At 37.3% G+C, this 23,657-nt stretch overlaps 1 protein-coding gene across 1 annotated transcript in view; it reads right to left on the bottom strand.

Annotated features, from left to right (window-relative positions):
- LOC125859730 (uncharacterized) overlaps positions 1 to 23,657 on the bottom strand; it is a 42,270-nt gene that overhangs the window by 8,334 nt on the left and 10,279 nt on the right. The window contains exons 4-6 of the mRNA XM_049539543.1: positions 17,017 to 17,120; positions 247 to 1,058; positions 28 to 150 (exon numbers count right to left, since the gene is read on the bottom strand). Of these exons, the coding sequence (XP_049395500.1) occupies positions 28 to 150; positions 247 to 1,058; positions 17,017 to 17,120 (1,039 nt within the window). The remainder of the gene's footprint in view (positions 1 to 27; positions 151 to 246; positions 1,059 to 17,016; positions 17,121 to 23,657) is intronic.

The following is a 23,657-nucleotide window of genomic DNA, read 5'->3' as shown; positions in this document are numbered from 1 at the left end:
GAACTTTGTCAGAAGACAAGGAACAACCTTGGCAATATCCCGTTGCCGGATCAACCCATGCATAAACAGCCAGGATATCTGACATTCTAGCCAAATTTTTTCTATCCTCATAGAATTCAAGATGGCTATCTGTTCTGACTACATCAACAACTAAAAGCCAAAAAAAGGAATTCTATTTCAATACCATTAACATTCAGGTAAATAAATTTTCTGTAGGAAAGAGGTGATCACTAATGCTGAACTTACCTATCTGATGTAATGTCCAGAGCCATTCCGACACTCTTTCATCACTGGAACCACCTCTTGGAGGTGTTCTCGCATTCATATTTGGAGTGTCGGGTGCGTCAGATATTCTGAGTTTGGTTAAAATCTCTGTTTCACGTTCCTGGAATTTTCCAGACCATGACACTGAATCCGGCCCAGTAGGATGAACCCTCTCAATTTCAGAGTTCAGGGAATGAGACACGTCATTTGATGAGGAAACATTTGCTTCTACGACTAGATCTGCATTATTATTTATTCTGAAACTGTGCATCTTGTCTTCTCCATATTTCAACTTACGCCTTGCTAAATTTCTCTTACCATATGACCTATGACCTTTCTTATTTTTGATACTCTTTCCAAATAAGTCAGTAACAGGTAAAGCAGGAAAATCAAAATAGTTCTCATTTACAGATGCTGATTGACATGCTTCACCCCCAAGTTCGGTGGATCGGCAGCCGTATGGACCCAAAGTAGGCACAGAAAAGAAAGAGTCCAATGCTGCCTCATCTGTGCTTCCCCTTGCACTTATAAGGTCACCGGAATCAGTAGAGCTTTCCCTTTGATGTGTATGTTGTGTGTCTATACAATTATTATCAAAATCACTGTAACCGTATAAATTGTCAGTATTTACATCAGAAGCTTGACTGCTCTTGACATCAGCTTCTCTTCGGCAGTCATCTTTGGAACTTGTTCTCATGTCCATGACCTTGGACCCAACAACATAAGCAAGGGAACCAGTTCCTACACTGGAATGCATTGATTGGCACTGCTTTATGAGGTCTCTGTAGCGTTCCCTGAGGAGATATTACGGATATACAGAAGTTCATATGCCAATGTTTGTTATTTGGAAAAGTGAAGACATCTCTCTTAGGTCCTCTTTTTTCTTACGCAGGTGGTACACTTTCTATAACAAATAAAATTACCCCCTCTTTTAAAACACCAAAAAGAAATAACAAATCAAGGAATCAGAATCTTTTTCAGAACTAAGAAGTCCCTCGCACAATGGCAATGGATATTGGAAAATAAAGATAAGATAATTTGGTGTGTCTGATAAAACAAGCATGAGTCTGACTCCTCTACAAGGCAATGGACGACTTTATTCGCATCTTTCAGGAATAAATTACTACAATGGATATGCAAATGCTAAAAGTGAGGACAGAACAATTGAGTGGGGATGTGAGGGGTTTTCACAAGCAGACAGTTGAGCCATTAAAATGTTGGGAGCAAGATACAATAGATTCCCGAGGAAAAAGTGGGATGTGAGTCATTCTCTAAGACACTGAAGATGTTGAAGATATAATTCAATAAATAAAACGAAGATTTTAGATGAGATAGCAGTCTGTTTCTAAATTATTCTATTTCTTCCTCTCTCTGTTGCAGTCCTTTTTTATTTGTGAATTCTTCGTCTCTGTCTCTTTATTTTATTATTCTATTTCAGTGAATTTATTTTTCTAATAACAGCAATTAAAATGGAATCATCTGATGAAAGGAGAGACCCAACTTTCAATCCAACGTATTTCGTAACAAGGTTACTGATGAAGCGTGTAACCATCTCACAAAAATCTTAAATTGTTAGAAAGAGCACACTTTTATTTACTTAATTATATTCTCAACATGCCCCCTCCATGTACAAGCCTACAAATTTTTCATGGGCCAAGCACATAGAAGTTCATTTTGATAATGGGTGTTGGTGGGATTCCATCCTAGGACAGAAGGACCTCTATCTGCTCTAATACAATATTGAAGTGTGTCACCATCTTATAAGCTGTTAGAGAGTACACTTTTATTTACTAAATTATATTCTCAATAGTTACCAAAGTTTGAATTGATTGTCACACACATCGTAGAGATGGTAATAGCAATGTCATATCCCATCCAAAATACGAGGAACATGTTAAGGAAAATTTAGAAAAGTATGTTGAGAAAAAATATGAACGAACATGAGGGTCATGATTTGTCAATCCCCCTTCTCTCAAAAAAAATTAAAAAATTAAAAAAGTAATATTCTCTTCAACTTGTAGATGTACTGGTGGTAGGTCCTACAGAAGTTTATTTCACGAAGAATCTGAAGGATGTGGTTAGGCAAGAAAAGAGGTGAACATCCCATAGAATTGCCAAGAAGATTTTGACGGATTGTGCAGTTGCAATGTTTGCACGATGGATGCATGAAGTTGGGCTTCCTTTCAGTTGTGTCAATTTTATGGATAGCTTTCAGTTTTTGTTGAGGTTGTAGGTTAACATGCTCCAGGAATGAAGCCCCACACCAAGTTACTTTGAGCACACATCAAACGGTACCATTTACCATGATATGCAATATACAACATCCACAACGTAGTCCTTTAGAATTAAAGAGGCTTGTTTAGGGAGAAATTATTCTCTTAATAGTTTCTACACTTTCTTTAATATTATTAGTTTTCTCATATGTAGGTCATTGAACAAATCATATTAAGTATTATGCACTCTTTTATTCTACTTCTCGTTTGTTTCTGATCTATCCTCATTTAAGGTTTGCAGTTGTTAGTTTCCGCATAACACCTTGTTATTTCGATATTAGAGCAAATGGTTCAATGAGGTCGAAGACTGGTTCAAAGTAAGTTCAGCTCAAGTTGTAACCAATTTGACGATAAACAAATTGTCAAAAAAAAGTTTGAAGTACTACATATGGAGATAATTTTCAACAATCATGTTGCTACATCTTTAAAAACAAAAAGTATTTTTAAGCCATGCTTACCTTTAATGCATGGGCTCTAATTTTCAGTTCATGCTTACTTTTAACACATGAGCTTCAACTTTCAACTCTTGCTTACTTTCAACACTTGGGTTCCAATGTTCAATCCATGTTTACTTCTTCTGCATGGGCTCCGACATTCAATCTATACAGATATGGCACCTAGGTCTAACTCAACTCCAAGAGCTAGCTCATAAGGGGAGAATTGTACGAGTCTATACAAACAGACCACCCGTTCATTCCCCAATCGATGTGGGACTCTAACCCACTCTAACACCACCTTCACATCCACGCCCAACTAGAGTGTGGACTAAGAGCCCAAATAGGGATGATTATGGCTCTAATACCATGTAAAGATATGACACATTAGCTTAACTCAACTCCAAAAGCTAGCTCAAGAAGAATGGATTGCTCAAATCCATATACACAAACCACTAGTTCATTAGTGTAGGATATTTACTTGCATTTGATAGAACCACTAGTAATTGTATATATCCATGTATTTCCGAAATAATGAAATATAAGTTCTTCCATTTCATATACTAGTTACATGGTATCAGAGCCAGATCTTTGGCTTCGCCGTAGTTAGGCTTATTGCCTTAACACCGAACTCAATTTCAGTCCAACTTCCTTCTCCTCTCTGACATCACCCTGCCTTTTCCAGACTATATTTTGTGGTCCTCTCAGTTGGATCTAGTGAGATCATTTTTTTTGCTTCATTTCTCTAGATCATTTCTCTAATCTAATCTATAAGTGGCTATTTCTTTTCCAGGTTCTACTCGTTTCTCTAATCTAATCTTTAAGTGGCTATTTCTTTTGGAGGTTCTACTATTTTTATTTGGGTGAGTGGAACTTTAGTTGAGGGATCATATTAGTCCTCTATTTGTTTGAGAAGAACCTGATCAAGTCCTCTGCTTTATTTGAGAAAATTTGTCCTCTATTTTGTTTGAACTTGTTCAAACGGTGTTGGAATTAATTCTTTGGTTTTCATCTTGTACCTCTTATTTGCTGGCAGATATTTATGGCTAGGGCTTCTATTTTGTGAAGTTCGATTATTCTCTCTTTTTCGTGGAAATTCTTGATTGAAAAAGAAGGAACAAATCTCGGTCCATGCTTCTCCAGGTTGCCTTGACATTAATAGTTGATTTTATGTTAGTTCCCTAGTCTGTTTCACGTGGTTTACTTGATTGGAGTTTTATTTGTGTCTAGAAAAGACTTAGTTTAGCTTTGGAGGATTCTCAATGAACTTTTTTTGATACTATGAATATATTAGTTGGGAAAATGACTGCTTCTAGTCCATTATCAGATAAAATGGTTTTGGTTTCGGATAGGAGTTTGCTAAATTCTCTCAATATCAAAAATCATTAAAGGATACACACTTCAATTAATGTCTTTCTTGAGCCAGATAAAACATGTCTTATCACCTCTTCAAATAAATGGGTGATTGATTTAGGTGCCACAAATCACATGACATGTAATCCTAATATTTTTGTCTAGCGTTTGATCACACAAAACACCCTCTCTAGTTAGATAATGGATCAACTTGTAACAGTGGTAGATTTGGGATTGTTCAACCAACCTCATCGATTGCCCCGTTATTTGTATTTAGTCTACCAAAGTTGCCTTTAATTTGATTTTTGTTAGCAAAGTTACCAAAGAACTTAACTGTTATATCTCATTCTTTCCTGATCATTGTTTGTTTTGTGATCTTACCACGAATCAGGTTATTTGTAAAGGATATGTATACATTGAACTCTACATCCTTGATGAATGAGAGTCTTGGTCAGTTGCCTGATCTAGTATCGTGGATGCATTTGAAACACATTGTCAATTGGGACAACCTTCTCTACCTCTGCTACAGAAGCCCTGTCCTCAGTTCCAAAATATTTCTTCATTGGAATGTGAGTCATGTCGGTTTGCAAAATACATAACTGAGTAGGTCCAAGAGTTAATATGTGGGCTGAGTTAGTTAATTCTAGGGTCTTGGGACCATGTCATGTCATTTTCAAAATTGGGCACAAGTATTTTGTCACTTATGCGGATGATTTCTCTCGGATGACCTGGATTTAATTTATTCAGTGCCTTTTATGCTGAAATTAAAACTCAACTCAATGCTTCCATGTGTATTCTAAGGAGTGATAATGCTAAAGAATACATGTCACAGTTGATTTGGTCCTACGTGAGACAACATAGTATTCTCCATCGATCTCCATGTGTTGATACACCCTCTCAAAATGGAGTTGCTAAGCGGAAGAGCAAACATCTACTTGAGACAGCTTGGGCATTCTTATTCCAAATGAAGGTTCCTAAATAGTTTACACCAATGCGGTCTCAAGACTTGTTTTCATATTAATCGCATGCCATCTGTACTTAGTGGTGATATGCCTTATCATGTCCTTTTTCCAAACAAGTCACTATTTCCAGTGGAACCTAAGGTGTTTGGAAGTACATGTTTTGTTCGAGATGTTCGATCATTCGTTACCAAGTTGGATTCCAACGTATTGAAGTGAGTTTTCTCGAGATATTCTTGCCTTTAGGAAGGTATAAGCATTATTCTACTGAACTTGGAAAATATATGGCATCAACTCGTGTGGTATTTTTAGAAATTACACCATTCTTCTATGCACCTCCTATTTCTACGAGTCAAGAAAAGGAAGATGAATGGTTAGTCTATCAAGTTACTTGTTTCCTGACAGGAAAATCAGATAAAGTTGTTCTTCCGTTTCTTAGTACTTCTATTGAGCACTAATCCACTATTGTGCCTTCAACAGTTATTCTTTTTGCACCTCAAAGAGAAGAGATATCAATGATATGTCTTGCACTAGTTCCTTTGTCATCAGATTTTCCTCCGCCTGATACTTTAGAAAACATTGACCTTCCAATTACTTTTCATAAAGGTGCATGCACTTGCAAATCCACATATTCAATTACTAATTTTGTTTCCTATAACCGCTTACCCTCCACATCTAGATCTTTGATTGCTTCTATAGACTCCATCATTGTACCTAAAGCAGTGAAAGAGGCTTTGAGTCATTATAGATGGTCTAATGCAATGCTTGAGGAAATACATGCCTTCGAGGAAAACCACTTGTGGGATTTGGTGGATCTACCCAAAGGGATGAAATCAGTGATATGTAAGTCAGTCTTTTACGGTTAAAGTTGACTGAAATGGATTTTTGGCAAGACTAGTGACTATTCCTCAAAATTGCTCCTTGTGATGCAACGAAACCATGGAAATGATCTCAAGACGCAACACCTATAATAAAAGGAATAACTGACTTACATCAGGATGTCTTTTTCTTAGTTATTCTAATTTTGGTTATCGTATCATGCTAAAGGGTATGCTCAAACTTATGGGATGGATTATTTCGCCATCTTCTCCCTAATTGCCAAACTCAATTTTGCCTGCTTGTTCATTCTCTAGCTGCTTCATAGAACTGGCCTTTACATTAATTGGATATTAGGAATGCATTCCTTCATGGTTATTTTCAAGAGAAATTGTATACGGAGCAACCACCCAATTTTGTTGCTCGAGGGGAAGTGTCTAACATTTAAGGAAATCCTTGTATGGCTTGAACAGAGCCCTCGAGCTTGATTTGGCAATTTAGTGAGATGGTTCAGATTTGGCCTGAAAATGAGCAAATGTGATCATTCAATCTACTATCAACAATCAACGACTTGCACTATCCTCCTTGTTGTATATGTTGATGACATTGTCATCATAGAAAACGATTATGCATGAATCTTTTCCCTTTAAGTCTTTCCTGCATACGAGTGGTCCAATTGAAATGCTTTTGTAGAAGTCAATCGAAGCAAGAATGGAATTCTTCTACCTCAGAGAAAGTATATTCTTGACCTACTTGCAAAAAATGGAAAATTGCAAGCCAAACCCTGCAGTACTCTAATGATTCCCGATGTGCATCTTATAAAAGATGATGGTGATCTCCTTGAATGATCCAAAGAGATAAACGAGGTAAGTTAGGAAGTTAAACTACCTCACTATGACTCATTCAAACATTGTCTTTGTTGTATGTGTTGTTAGACAACTCATGTCCGCACCTACGGTTAAACATTGGCCAGCTTTGAAACAAATTCTATTTTACTTGAAAGGCACTACTAGACTTGTTATATTGTATAACAATCACGAACATACTTGTGTTGAGTGTTTTATAGATGTTGATTAAACTGAATCCAAAATTAATAGAAGATCTACTATAGGCTATTTAGTCTTCGTTGGAGGAAACCTAAAATTGTAGAGGAGTAAGAAGCATAGTGATGTATCTTGATCCAATGTTTAAATCCAAATACAAAGTTATGTCACATTCTACATATGAGATTATGTGGATATATCATCTTTAACTGAAATTGGATTGAAACAACAAACACCAGCAAAACTCTAGTGTGATAATCATGTTGCTCTTCATATTGCCTCAAATTTGGGGTATCATGAAAGAACTGAACATATTGAGGTTTAGTGTCATTTTATTTGTGAGAAGATCGCGGAAAACTTGATTTCCGTTGGCTACGTGAATACAAGAAAGCAACTAGTTGATTTGTTCACAAAGGCGTTGATTAAAGCTCAAGTTAACTATTTGTATAACAAGTTGGGCATGACCAATATCTATGCTCCAGCTTGAGTGGAGTATTACAAAAGATAATAGGATATGTAAAGATATTCTCTTACCTTATATAGTTAGCTAAATCATTGGAGAGATGCGTAGGATATTTACTTACCTTTTGATAGAACCTCTAGTAATTGTATATATATACATGTACTTCTGACATTGTGCAATAATTCGATTCCATGTTTTAATTACCAACCAATGCTCACTTTTAACACATTGGGATCCAATTTTAGCTAATACCTACTTTTAATCATCGAAAGTAGTAGTGATTAATATTATGTGAAGAAAGGGAATCACGATTGTTGTCAAGAATATCAAGGCCAAAGAGAAGAATTGTTAGGGCTTGCCCTAATTTTCTTACCATATTTGGATTTACCTTTTATTGAAGGAAGGGAATAGAGTTCACCATGATTAATCTTTACTTTTCCCAAGAGAAAATATAAATAGCTTTGATATTTCGGTAACCTCTTTCTCAGAAGAAAAGGCTTTGGATTTCTATAAATTGAAGATCCTTCACAAGAACACAATAGCATCCTCAATGTAATCCTTTAGGGGTCGTTTGGTGTGAAGTATAATACCAAATAGTCCACTTAATTTGTTGTTTGGTTGGCAAGTCCGGGATAACTTATCCCGGGATTAATAATTAGTACCGGGATAAGTTATCCTTCCCCTTGGGTGGTATAGTAATCCAGGGATAAGTTATCCCGAGATAAAATAAGTAAATGACAAAAATGTCTCTTTCAACCCTTTTTATACATCACTTTTTACATTCATGAAGGGCATTTTTGTAAAAGAGTAAATTGTTCTTTAAATTTATTATTTTGAATACAACAAACCAAACACTCAATAAAAAATAATCTTATCATAACTTATCCCATCATAACTAATCCCATCATAATTTATCCCATCATAACTTGAATTCAAACCAAACGACCCCTTAGAGTTAAAGAGTCTTGTTTAGGGAGAGATTTTTTCTCTTGATAGTTTCAATGCTTTCTTTTATATTATTAGTTTTCTCATAAGTAGGTCAATTGGTCAAATCATATTAAGCATTAAGCACTATTTTAATATACTTCGCTTTTGTTTCTGATTTATCATCGCTTAAGGTTTGCAATTGTTAAGTTTTGCATGACTCCATGTTATTTCAATCCCAACAAAAGATACAAGCAAAAAATATCTCATTCCTAAAAATCGAGATCCGTAGAAGAGCAGTATAACCATAGTTATGATTGATATGGAGGGAAGATCAAGAGCATTCCGCTAGCATCAATACGGATCACTAAAATATGAGGAAACTGTCCTTTGCCCAGACAACAGCATGGGAGTCGTCCTAATAGTAGAGAATGTGAACACAAATTTACATCTCATGATGCTTTTCATGCAAGAGAGGAGGGAGGGATACCAATTATTAATCACTTTCTTGTCCAATAACATGCCATGACCTTGAGCTTCCAATAAGTAGTTATAACTATCGGGTAGAAGCAACGGCCTAGATTAGATATAGATTAATGAGATTAGAGGGTGGAGATGCAGCCACGTCATCACAATGCCAAACCAGCACAAGTCACGTTGATTTAACCAACTCTGCAGAGGAAAGAGAAGCTGAACGGATAATTGGTATCTTTCTCACCTCTTCTCTCTTCTCTCAGAGATCTCCTTTCTTCTTCTTCCTTCCTAATCCCACTCATTCTTCTTTTGCAGATTACGGACTCATCTATGGAAACTTCCAAACTTAAGATTTGTTTTTTATTGTTTTAAGTTGTAATTCCTTCAATTCAGTTGATTAATAGAAAATTGTCCAAAAAACTCAACTTTTTTTATTAAATCTCAGTTCGATAATTGTTGAATCAAGGTCAGGTTCTAACAATTGGTATCAAAGCCAGGTTTCACGCAACTTGTGAAGGTGAAAATGGCTGAAGGGACCTAGATGAAGCTATTAGACGATAAGTTGTTGAGTCATGACAAAATTTTGGGAGATCTCACTACGACTTACAGGAAACTCAAACAGGATTCAGGGGAACCTTGGAGCTTATTTTGGATTGTTTGACAGCTCTAGAAAGAACACCAGTCAGAGCTCCTGAAGGTGTTTTTCCAGTTAGAGATGGGTTGCTACAAATCCCATACAGGAAGGTAGGGCCAGATTGCCAAATTCAACCTCCTAAATGGGACTACCAAGCTTCGAACCTAAGGTATGGTTGCGTAAGTGTGAAAAGTACTTTAACCTATACAGAACGGTTGATAATCAAAAGGTAAAGGGAGCTGCACTCTATTTGAATGGACTTGATGAAACATGGTATAATTCATTCTTTTGGATAGAGGAGTAGTTACTTTGGCTGAATATAAGGAGGAACTTTGTGTGAGATTTGGGGAGACAGTGGTTGAAGATACCGTTGAGGAATTTAATAAGTTATCTCAAACAGATGAATTCCTTGGCAAGTTTGAAGACTTGAAAGCCTAGATGATAATAAGGAATCCAGCCTTGAATGAGGCTCATTTCCTGTCAAGTATTATTAGGGCTTTGAAGGAAGAAATTAAGTTTGGGGCTAAAACGTATTAGCCAGTAACAGTAAGAGCAGTTATAGAGCAGGCTAGACTACAGGAGAAAGCAATAGAAGCAACTCAAAAGAAGAACATGATGACGGCTAAAACTTCCTATCAGGTGGGAGGGTCTAGCTCTACAAAGAAGGTTATGGGAAGTAATCCAGTTCCTACTGTTGCTAGTGGTTCAAATTACTCCAAACCTGCTGCTGTGAACAACCCTCAACCAAACACTTTTAGGTTAACCCCAGAGGTGTAACACACCGAAAGAGCAACAAGTTATGTTTCAAGTGTGGAGAGAAGTACTACCCAGGACACAACTGTAAGGCTAAGCAATTGAATTGCATGAGCGGTGAAGAAGAGGCCATACAGCCAGATGAAATATAGGTACCTGAACCACCAGATCTTATCATTGAAGGAGAGATACAACAGGAGGTTATGGAGGCCATATGTTTGAGTGCCTTGACTGGCAGTAGCCTGGGAGTAAATGTTATATTGGTAAAAGGATTTGTCAGGAATAGGACACCGGCGGTGTTGATTGATTCTGGTAGCACTCACAGCTTCATAGACGAACAAGCCGTTGATGACGCTGGTTGTGTGGCTGAGTATAGCCCTCCTATGAGGGTCACTATTGCTGATGGGAATTATGTGATATGTCATACTAGTTGTCTGGTTTTAGTTAGAAAATGGAAGGAAAAGCCTTCAAGGAGTATCTGAGAATAATCAACTTACAAGGATGTGATCTAGTGTTAGGAAATGATTGGATGAAGAAGAATAATCCTACCAAGTTCGATCATGAGAAAAAGTGTGTGACAATTGGTAGAAAGGGAAATGAAACCATTTTACATGCTATTCCAGGTGAGGGTAGTTTGAGTATGATCAGTGGTAGTGCCATGGGTAGGCTTATCAGGAAGGGTCAAAGATTGATGGCTCATCTACTCATGCTGGGAGTAGAGTCCTACAATGAGCAGGAGCATGTGGATGCCACTATACAAGAAGTGCTGGACAAGGACCAGTCTGTGTTTACTGAGCCAAAGTCTTTACCACCAGTGAGACAACTGGACCATGCTATTAACTTAAAGCCTGGAGCCTCACCAGTTAGTCTAAGACCTTAAAGATACAATCACTACCAAAAGGAGGAATTAGAAAAGCAAGTTTCGGAGATGCTTACTAATGGGATTATTAGCATAGCCGATCTCCCTTTTCCTCACCAGCTCTATTGGTTAAGAAAAAGGATGGCACCTGGAGGTTTTGTGTAGACTATAGAGGGTTGAATGAGATCACAGTGAAGGATAAGTACCTAATTCCCATTGTTGATGACCTTTTAGATGAGTTACATGGAGCAGTGGTCTTAGGGCAGGTTATCATCAAATCAGAATTAAGGTTGAAGATGTGTACAAAACAACATTCAGGACTCACATTGGACATTATAAGTTTAAGGTTATTGCCTTTTGGGCTTACCAATGCCCCTGCCACCTTTTAGGCCCTAATGAATCGGGTCTTTCAATTGTACCTCAGTCCTCAGGAAGTTTGTTTTGGTGTTTTTTATGATATCCTCATTTATAGTAAATCATTGCCAGAGCATGTAGATCATTTACTGTTGGTGTTCAACACCTTATTATTCCATTCATTGTATGCAAAAAGGTCCAAGTGCTCTTTTGGTCAATCCAAAGTAGAGTACTTATGACATGTTATTAATGCAGAAGGGGTGTGTCAACTGATCCTGCCAAGGTGAAAGCTATGGAAGAATGGCCTACCCCTATAACTGTGAAAGCTTTGAGGGGATTTCTGGGCTTAACAGGATATTATAGAAAGTATGTAGCTAATTATGGAAGCATAAGCAGACCACTATCTGACTTGTTGAAGAAGGATGCTTTTGTGTGGACTGAAGAAGCTGATCAAGCTTTTGCGGCACTTAAGAGGGCCATGTCTACCACACCAGTGCCTTGCCAAATTATGATGAAGAATTGGTAGTAGAGACTGATGCATGCCATTCAGGAATTGGAGTTGTGCTAATACAAAGGTGAAGGCCAATAGCCTATTTTAGTAAGGTATTGGCTATGAAGCATAGAGATAAATCCATTTAGGAGAAAGAATATTTAGCTCTATTGAGTGTTGTTGACAAGTGGGGACATTACCCTCAATACAAGCATTTTGTGGTCAAGACTGACCACCATAGCCTCAAATATTTGCTTGAACAGAAGGTTACTATAGCAGTGCAACAAAGAGGTCTGACCAAATTGTTGGGGTTAGATTATGAGGTGCAGTATAAGAAAGGGGCAGAGAATAGAGTGGCTGATGCACTCTCAAAGCAGCATGAAGGGGTTAGCTTGAGTGAAGCTGATACAATTTCGAACCAACAAGAGGAGAACCACTTGAGCGAAGAAGGCCAGTTGCATGCCATCAGTGTAGCAGTTCCATTGTGGGTCCAAGAGGTTGCAACCAGCTATGAAGGTGATCCTATGGCTGTGGAGCTCATTACACAGTTGACAGTGGATACTAATAGTCCTAACTTGTGGCAGTTTTACTCGGGAGTATTGAGAAGGAAGGGGAAGATTTATGTGGGCTCAAATGGACCTCGTATGCATCAGTTGATCCAGACCTTCTGTTAGAATAGAATAGGAAAACACAATCCTACACAAACTAGGAATAGTTTATAGTCTCCTATTTGGTAAGGAATTGTATTATATAGTGTCTATAAATAGGGTTCTCTATGTAATTATTAGAACAACAATTCAATAATATTTTTCCCATATATATTTCTCACATGGTATCAGTGCAATTGTGAGAGAAAAAAAAAATCGCACAGTTTTTTTTTTTCCGGTAACCTAGTGGCTGTCCAGGTAGTTAATATTTTCCGTCACTGTTTTTCAAAAATTAACACCACCACTAGCTGAGGAACTTCCCGGCGAGCAAACCCCAATCATCCCCGCCGGAAACCAGTGCTACACGCTCCGTCACGCGCTGCCGGAAGAATTTCTCCGGCGACTTGACAGATCCACGCGCCGGCGCGTGAGACCTGTTCCGGCCATTTTTCGACCAATTTTTTTTTCATTGCGGTCGCCTCTCCATTCCGAGGCAGACTGTATATTTATTTTCTTATTCCAACCAGTTTCGGGCAGTTAGACTTAATTTCTGGCGACTGCAACCTTTTTTTTTTTTTCCAGATTCTGACCAGGACCAGCCTTATTTTTTTTTCCTCTCTCTAAATTCATAATATGTCTTTAGGGATTGATATTTTTGGCTCCAAGAATATAGGTAGTTCAAGTGCTATGATCACTTCAGAACCATTAATGGGAAGCTCAAACTATTTAGCCTGGGCTTCCTCGGTTGAGTTATGGTGCAAGGGGCAAGGCGTTCATGATCACTTAACCAACAATACTTGTGTGGTAGATGAAAAGGCAAAGGCTAGTGAGACAGATAATAACGTCAAAGCACAATGGGAGAAGGTTGATGCTCAATTATGTAGTCTCCTATGGCGATCTATCGATTCCAAGTTGATGCCCTTGTTTCGCTCATCCCAAACATGTTATTCAGTTTGGGAAAAGGCTCGTGCTTTATATACTAATGATATATCTCGATTCTATGATGTGATATCTAGAATGACTAGCTTAAAGAAACAAGAATCCGATATGTCTACTTACTTGGGTCAGGTACAATCAGTCATGGAGGAATTTGACACGTTGATGCCAATCACTAAAAATGTGGACAAACAACAAGAACACAGACAGACGTTGTTTCTAGTTCTTACACTTGCTGGACTCTCTACTGACCATGATTCAGTGCGTGATCAGATTTTAGCTAGTCCTACAATTCCTACAGTTGATGAATTATTCTCTCGTCTACTTCGTATTGCTGCGCCTCCCAGCCACAAAGTAGTTTCATCACCGACCTTTGATTCCTATGCTCTCGCATCTCAAACTATAGAAAAACGAGTATATCAATCTATGGAGAATCGACGAGGAGGAGGTCGTCTTGGAAAACCTAGATCCAAGTGTAGTTATTGTCATAAGTCTGGACACACTCGTGACATATGTCATAATTTGCATGGTCCACCACCCAGTTATGATCCTGCTACTCTAAAGGAATATAATGAGTTCCTTCGTAATCGTGCAAGTAAGCATACATCTTCACAAGAAGCAGTTGACAGTGGATACTAATAGTCCTAACTTGTGGCAGTTTTACTCGGGAGTATTGAGAAGGAAGGGGAAGATTTATGTGGGCTCAAATGGACCTCGTATGCATCAGTTGATCCAGACCTTCCATGCTTCTAACTTAGGAGGGTGCTCTGGCCAACTTGGAACTTTCAAAAGGTTGTCTCTACTATTCTATTGGCCAACAATGAAACAAATGGTGGTGCAGTTTGTATCTGAATGTGAGGTTTGTCATAGGAACAAGGATGAGAATGCTCCCTATCTAGGTTTGCTGCAACCTGTGCCCATTCCTGATCAATCATGGAGACAGATAAGTTTGGATTTTATTGAAGGTTTGCCTAAATCCTCAGGCAAGGATGTTATTTTGTAGTGTTGATAGGCTCACTAAAGGTGCTTATTTTATAGCTCTATCCCACCCTTTCACAGCTCTACAAGTCGCAACTAAATTCTGGAAGAGAGTACACACTCTTCATGGTGCACCTGAGTTGAGTCCATTATCTCTGATAGAGATAAAATATTTGAGTAACTTCTGCTCTCTTCAAATTAAGTGGCACTCAACTCCTATATTGTTCTTCCTATCATCCTCAAACAGATGGGCAAACTGAGAGGGTTAATCGGTGTATAGAAAATTGCTTGAGGTGCATGACTAGTCACAGACCTCATCAGTGAAGCAGTGGTTGCACCTAGCTGAGTGGTGGTACAACATCAACTACCACACAAGCTTGCAATGCACCCTTTTGAAGCTCTATGGGTATTCGCCTCCTCAACTATCTATGGGACCAAACTGTGGTGCCTGTTCCTGAAGATTTGATCATGAAGAGGCAACAGATACAACAAATTATTAAGAACAATTTGTTGAAAGCTCAATAAAAGAATGAAGTACTATGCTGATCTACATAGGTCAGAAAAGGAGTTTCAACCTGGTGATATAGTATACCTCAAGCTTCAACCTCAGACAGTCCTCAATTGCTCTACGAAGAAATTTGAAGCTCAACTCCAAATACTATGGCCCATACAAGATTCTAGCAAGGGTTGGACCTGTAGCCTATAAGCTAGATCTTCCACCTACTTCTAAAGTACATCCAGTGTTCCATGTCTTCTCAAAAAGAAGATGGGGGCCAGTGGTTTGGGCTTGAGACTTCCATGTTGGAGGTCTCAAGTTCGAAACCCCTTGCTAGCGAAAGCAAGGGGTTTGCCTTCTGCATCGAGCTTGTCGCACCAGGCTTGCTTAGTGCGGGTTAACTCCTACGTGGTTTGCAAGCTATTGCATAGGAGCGAGGGTTTTACCCTATGCACACCCAAAGGGTAACGACTGCGGGTTTCCCTTGTCATCAAAAAAAAAAAAAATAGTGGTGCAATCTATTCTACCAGTTACTGGGGAGGATGGTCAGTTTTTGGTTAGACCAGTGGCTATTCTTCAGCGGCAGATAGTCAAGCTGAACAATCGAGCCAATGTGAAATTGCTCATACAGTGGTCAAATCTACCTCCTGAAGATGCTACATGGGAAGATTATCATTTCATCAAAGCCACGTTTCCTGATTTTGTTATTAATCCTTGACGCAAGGATGCTTTGCAGGGAGAGAATTATCATGACCTTGGGCATCCAATAAGTAGTTATAACTACCGGGTAGAACCAATGGCCCATATTAGATGTAGATTAATGAGATTAGAGGGTGGAGATGCAGCCACATCATCACAGTGCCAAACCAGCACAAGTCACGTTGATTTAACCAACTCTGCAGAGGAAAGAGAAGCTGAATGGATAATTGGCATCTTTCTCACCTTTTCTCTCACATCTCTCCTTTCTTCTTCTTCCTTTTCCTAATCCCACTCATTCTTCTTCTGCAGATTAAGGACTCGTCTATGGAAACTTCCAAACTTCAGATTCATTTTCCATTGTTCTAAGTTGTAATTCCTTCAATTCAGTTGATTAATAGAAAATTGTCCCAAAAAACTCTACTGTTTTATTAAATCTCAGTTCGATAATTGTTGAATTGAGGTCAGGTTCTGACACAACACATAATACGGTGCATAATTTGAAATATGTGTCAAGTCAAATTGATTATTCATAAACCATGAGAGAATATAGGCTATGGTGCATGATGTGGAATATGTTTAAAGTCAAAACAGTTACTAGGGTGATATTTTAGGAGACGAAAATAACATAGGATGCAGTGTCTTTGGCACTTATGTGAACAATAAGGAAAGAAAGGAAAAGAAGAGCAGCTTAAAAAGGCAGAAGACACCTCCTGTAGGATTATTAATGAAATAATTCAACACAAAAGCAATAATAATAGTTGTATATTTTAAGAGCATATATGGCATCCCGAAGCCTTGCAAATTTTTTTCAGCAAAATTTCATAATGTTGTATGGATCTTGATTCTTGTAAGTATAGAGTTCCCAACTACATCAGTAAATACTAAATAGGCAATTTCATCAAAGTAATTTGCTTGTCAATTGCCTTGCATGCTTACACGTTTCAGCATTCCTATGTTTATACTACCTAAAATCAACAACAAAAAACAAAATAAACCAAAAAAGGGGGGAAAACAGAAAAGGCAACTTCAACATAGACCCAGACTTTTGCATAAACAAGATGTTTAACCAAAATCGATAATAAGACTGAAAACATGAAGCTTCCTCATATTGACCAAATTGAGTAGAACATTTTCAATATATTATAGCAGTAACTGGAAAGCGAATACCTTCTAGCAGTCCTCAACTGCTTTCGGTACTCAGCGGAGCTTCCCAAAGCATAACAGCCCAAGAGAAATTCCCAAACTTCTGGTCTTATAGCTGGATCCACACCCTACCATGCAAGAAAAAAAAACTAATTGTTATAGCGGAGATACACTCATAACTCAGAAGTTTCACGCACATTAAATTATAAATATTACATACTTCTCTTTTAACAAATTAAACTCTTTTAAAGCAACCACCTTAAAGAACCTTGGTGCAGAAGTTGAGAAAAGTGTGTTTTGCAAGTTAAACTCAATGCCAACGTATGTTGTACTCTCTCAAATTCTTTCATCATCTCACTACTTCTCCAAGTATTCCAAAAGTTGCCCAAGAGGATATTTCAGCTATGTTATTCGGGAGGATGGTGATATGGTTTATGCCTCTCCTGTTTAGTATCAATACAGAGTTCAAGTAGACATTTGGACATGAATAGAGTGATATTTGAAAACAAGTAGTATTTGAAGTTGAAGTTGAAAAATAGATTTGAAAGTAGAAATTGTGTTTGGAACATGCATTTCACTTTTAAAAAGGTTGAAGTTTTGTGAGTAGAAAAAAAAAATTCACTTGAAAAGCTGGTCAACTTGAAAAAACTCATCCTCAAAAACTAGCAAAAAATCATTCTAATGTGTTACTAAACAATGTTCTGAAAACATTTATTGGAAAAAAAGGGAAAAAAAAGTTCATGTTCAATCTCCTTTCTTCTTTTCTTAATAGGTTTGTCCCTGAATTGCACATTATTCTCGAGAAAGGGAAATATTTGAATGGAACTTTCGTGTCTCAAATTTGTGATGGGACATTACACATATATATTATTGGTGTCCAGATCGATTTCTCCGAACCTCGACTAATCTACCATGCAGCCTGTACAGTGCATAAACATATGCTTCCAAGGTAACCCGATCACCATAACTGGAACAGATTCACTCAGACCAGGTGTTGTAGTTGGGATTCGAATCTGGATCTCTAGGTTGTTGCTCTCATGCCTCCAACACTAGGTCATCCTCTGGTAGACAACATAATTGGATTTACCATCCCTGGAATGTCTCTCCTACCCAACCTAACCCCCCCCCCCCGGGGTAAGTTTTTAAGAGATCTTCGCTTGTAACATAGTAATGTTCTGACAAAGTTATGCTTGGTTTTTTTTTTCCCCTTACTTTAAGAGGTAGGAATGCTGAGGGAAACAAGTCTTGATGTTGTTTCTCTGAATGCTTCCATTGCCACTTTGAGAAACAACAACAATAGTCCATAGACATAATACATAGGCAGACACTTAAAGTTGGCCTCAACTGGCAAATAAGCACTCTAATTTTGAGAATGCACATCTAGATACCTCGACTTGGTATCAACTAGCAACTAAACACTCCATCATGCCCTCACTGTGTCTTGTGGACACCCGATGCTGACATGGGCACATAAATTTCAGAGGTATCCAGATGATCACTTTGTAAGTTGGAGCGTTCAACTGACACAATGTACACGAGTTGAGTTGTCTAGATATGCATACTCAAAGTTGGAGTGCTTGCTTTCCAGGACAAGTTTGAGTGTCTATCTATATGTTATCCCAGATATACATTACATGGATTCATCTGTTGCTTCCTCTTTACAACTGACATTGCCATTGCCACCTCCAGTTTCTCTGGTACCTTAAATGCTTTTTGTTTCAATTTTATCTACTTCGCAGCAATTTTCCATGTGTTGAACTTTTCGGTTGGCATAATAATTCTTTTACTAATTTCTTCCACATCTTATTTCTTTTTAAAGGAAAAACTCGAACTGCAGCATGCTATTATTGCATAAATTTGGAGAAAACATGCCTTTTACCAGATGCCAAAAGTGACTTTCTAAGTGTATAAGTATTATACATATTCTACTTATAAGCACAAACTAGTCATATACACTTCTTTGTTCACTCTATTTTGCCCTTGTCATTATCAATCTTATTTACTATTTTACATTTCAGTAAATTTTGAACTAATTACATATACCATATATATTTTATATTATATGTAATATTTAATTTTGTTCCATATTAGTTGCTATATTTTCTACATTGTATTCTTCTACTTTGTACTTGGATTTGCTACACTCGAGCCGAGGGTCTTTCGAAAATAGTATCTCTACCTCCACGAGGTAATGGTAGGGTCTACGTACAATCTATCCTCCTCAGACCCCATTTGTGGGATTTCAATGGGTATGTTGTTGTGGTAATATTCAATTTTTCGGTCTCGGGTTCGAACCCTGGGTATGAAAAAAATCATGTTGGGAACGCCTCCCCTGAATGGGTCCTGCAGTGCGTGATCTGGATTTAGTCGAAGCTCCAATGTGGGCTCCGGACACCGGGTGGGAAACCAAAAAAAAAAAATATTCAATTTTTCACCTATCTCCTTTGAATATAATTTAAGTTAGGTTATATCTTATTATAAAGGGAAAAGGCATAGATTCCCTTCTGAACTTGTCCCGAAAAGTCAAATACATGCTTAAACTATCATGGCGACCTATTCTACACCTTTACTACTTAAAAGTGAATTCAATACCAACCTGAGACTAGTAACAACACTCTCACAGTATGTGGAGTATTACACTCGATGCCAGGTCAGCACTACGTCAGCGTCATGTCAGAATTTATAATTTTTAAAAACTTTTTTGTTTTCTTTATATAATTTAAGTTAGGTTATATTTTATTATAAAGGGAAAAGGCATAGATACCCTTCTGAACTTGTCCCGAAAAGTTAATACATGTTTAAACTATCATGGCAACCTATTTCATACCTTTACTACTTAAAAGTGAATTCAATACCAACCTGAGACGTGTAACGACACTCACAGTATGTGGTGTATTACACTCGCCGCCAGGTCAGCACTACGTCAGCGCCATGTTAGAATTTATAGTTTTTAAAATATTTTTTGTTTAATTTTCTTTATTCATTAACTTTTCTTTCATTAAATATATTTTAAACTAATTAATCTCTAATTAATTATTAAAATACTCTAATAATTATATCTTCTTCATCACTAAACCCCACCAACTCCATCTCCCATCACACCAGAAAAATCATGTCCGGCCACCTTCACCATCAATTTTTTGCTCTTCACCACCACCAAATCACCTTCTATTCTTCTTCGTCACCCACCCAAATATCACCATCACTATATCAATATCGATTTCTTCCTCTTAACCACCTTCAATTCTCTCTTCTTTGCCAACCACCATCCACCACCAACAAACCCACCACTATATTTTATTTTCTAAACCCAACAATCAACTTTACCAGCCACCAACAACGCTGCCATCACCATCAATTTCTACAACTTCTCTTCTATCGCTTTCTTCATTGAGTTTTTGGCGAGGTGAGAGAACCTTTATTTAGAGTGAAGGAAGAGAGAAATTGGGTATGGTGGAGGTGGTGAAATCTGGTGATAATGTTGTGATTTTTTATAGTAATAGTGAAATTAATAGAAATGTGATAGTTCTTCTTCATTGATGTTTCATTTAGTATAGAGAATTCAATGGTGATTTTGGAGCTTTCTTCTGCACTACATTTTGGCAAAGTTGCAAAGATCTGTAATGAAGAAAGCGAAGATTTTGAATGTTGATTTTTGTATCAACAATGGAGTAAGAATAAAAATAGCATTTATGAAGAAATTAAGTTGTAGAAAATATTGATGAAAAATAAAGAATGAAGAAGAAGAGGACAGTGGGTGGGGTGTAAAAAAGATGAGGTGTGGGGGTGGGGGTGAGGGTAGAAGGAGGATTCTAAATTTGTTTTTACTTGAGTTTCTAACGGACGCGCTTTTTTTTTTGGTTACATCAGTTTTAAGGGTAAATAAATTCACTTTTAAATAGTAAAGGTGTGTAATAGGCCGCTAGGACAGTTTAAGCATGTATTTTGACTTTTCGAGGTAAATTCAAGGAGGAATCTATGTCTTTACCCTATTATAAAATGTAATTTAAACTCTTGTAAAGTACAAGTAGAATAATCCATTAATTTTATCAAAAACAATTTGTAAAAATCTACCACTACGTTGTTAGTTTATTATTAAGTGAATGAAATATAACAACAATATACCCCGTGTAATTCCACAAGTGGGGTCTGGGGAGGTATATTACACAAGACCTTACCCCTAACTTGAGAGGTAGAGAGATTGTTTCCAATAAACCCTTGGATCAAGGAAAAAGTCATAGCAGGTCTGGAAAAAGAATTAACAAGAGTGAAGTCATGGCAAAATATTATAGAGAATATGTCAAAGCATTCTGGGGAAAAAAATGTAACTACAACAAAATACTACAATGCAAGAAAAAAAACGAGTAATAACAAGCATCAAAAAACAAGAAATTGCCAGAAAAATACTATTGTTAGTGTAGGAAAGTGAGCAAGACAACACTCTACTCTCTACTGCTAACCTTCCCCCCTAATTGGTGTCCCTCCACAATATCCTATCTAAGGTCATGTCGTTGGTAAACTAAAACAACACCATTTGCTGTCTAATTATCTATCCCTAGTACTTCTTCATCCTACCTCTACCTCTCCTGAAACCATCAATAGTCAACCTCGCACACCTCTGCTCTGGAGCACCCATGCATCTCCTTTTCTCACACAAAAAAAAGTGATTTTATATATATAAATATTTTTGGATGCGTATTAATATTTTAGAGTTTTGTCATCCATTAATGTAACATTTTTAATTGAATCATAATTTGAAATTCATTTAAAGTAAAATAGAGGATCATTAAGAATTTGTTATAAATAAATTATTCTCTCTCATTCTCAATTGTGTAATTAAAATTGAGTTTTGGTTATTATTATCATCAATATTGATACGAACATATTGTTCTAATTAGCTCAATTATTTTGTTATTCAAACATCTTATATCCTTGAAAACTATTTTTCATGTTTTAATCCATAAATAAGATTTATTAGTGTTATAGGTAAGTCATAGACTTAAAAAAAAAGAGGAAAGTATCATAATATTTAACAAGTAAAAACAGCACAAATGTTGATAATTTAGAGGGTAAAATAGGTATTTAAAATGTTCAATTGAGATAAGAGGAGAGGATGTGAATTAGTCAAAGTCAGGGGAAGTATTTCATTTTTAAAAGCAAAGTTGAGCGGGGCAAAATGGTTTTCACCCGTTTAGAGATAATCTTTTTTAAGGGTTTAACCTACTCCCGTATTTTCAGATGGACTTCTAGTACTTTTAAGAGTTTTTTTTTTCTTTTTTTAATGAATGTGGTGTCTGGGCCAGTTTTCACACAGCTCGACTAGTAATTTAAGAGTTCTAACTTGTTCAAAACATCATCTACCTAGGTTATGAACAATTTTTTAGGAAGACTTCAATAGTATGTGGGATAGGATTGTTAATAACATTAGGTAAGTACCAAAAGAGGTGAGAGTAGACTCTAAGCATTTCCCAGTTGCGATGAGATTGCACCAAGGATCAACTCTAAGACTTTTTTATTTGCCTTAATGATGGATAAATTGACATAGCGAATCAAAGATGAGATCCCTTGGTGTATGCTATTTGCAAATGACATAAGCCTGATAGACGAGACTCACGGCCGATTTAACGCGAAGCTGGAGGTTTGGAGACAAACCTTGGAGTCTAAAGGGTTCAAGTTGAGCAAGGCCAAAACAAAATACTTGGACTGCAAATTCAGTAACAAACACATGAGGTCAAAGTGAGGCTTGATACCCAAGTCATCCAAAAGAAAGAAAGTTTCAAGTGTCTTGGGAATATTATCCAAGGAAATGTAGAGATTGACGAGAAAATCACTCATATTGGTGCAGAGTCGATGAAATGAAAGCTCTTATCCGGAGCCCAGTTTGTTAAGAAGGTACCACCAAAATTTAAAGACAAATTTTACAAATCGATTTTGTTACATGGAGCGAAGTACTCGTTAGTTAAGAACTCTCATATTTAGAAGATGAAAGTTGCAAAAATGAAGATGTTGAGTTGATGTTTGGCAATACTAGAAGAGATAAGATTATAAATGATGATACCCGAGACAAGGTGGGAGTGTCCTCGATAGTAGACAAGATGCGAGAAGTGTGACTGAGATAGATCGAACATGTGAAGAGAAGATGCACGGATGCCCCAATGCGGAGGTGTGAGAGATTGGCTATTGATGGTTTCTGAGAGGTATAGGTAGGCCGAAGAAGTTTCGGGGAGAAATACCGAGAAATCCGTTTGTGACCCGCCCTTTGGACCAATCACAGCCTTCTAAACTCGGTGGATAATGGGCCCGCCTCTCTATTATTAGTTGTAGTATTATGAGTGAAGTGTCAAAAACACACCTAAACTATCCCATTTATTTAGTTTCATACCTAAACTATTGGAAGTGTGAGTTTCACATATAAACTATCACCCATTAGTTTGAGAAACACATCTCCTTGGTGTGTGCAATCTCTTTTATTCAAAAAAAACCTTGTCACTTGGCATTCCACATGGACAAAACATTCCACCTTGACAAAAATTAAATAAACTATTAGTATTAGTTAGAAGTTAAAGATAAAAATATCACTATCTCCAAAAAAAGAAATTATTTGTCAAAAAACCATAAAATTTAAAATATTTCTTACCCCACTCCACCCCGTATCCCCCCCCCCC

The sequence above is a fragment of the Solanum stenotomum genome, chromosome 3 (genome assembly GCF_019186545.1).
Source record: "Solanum stenotomum isolate F172 chromosome 3, ASM1918654v1, whole genome shotgun sequence".
NCBI lineage: Eukaryota > Viridiplantae > Streptophyta > Magnoliopsida > Solanales > Solanaceae > Solanum > Solanum stenotomum.
Note: the sequence above shows the minus strand (reverse complement) of the source record. Positions and strands in the feature narration are given on the sequence as shown.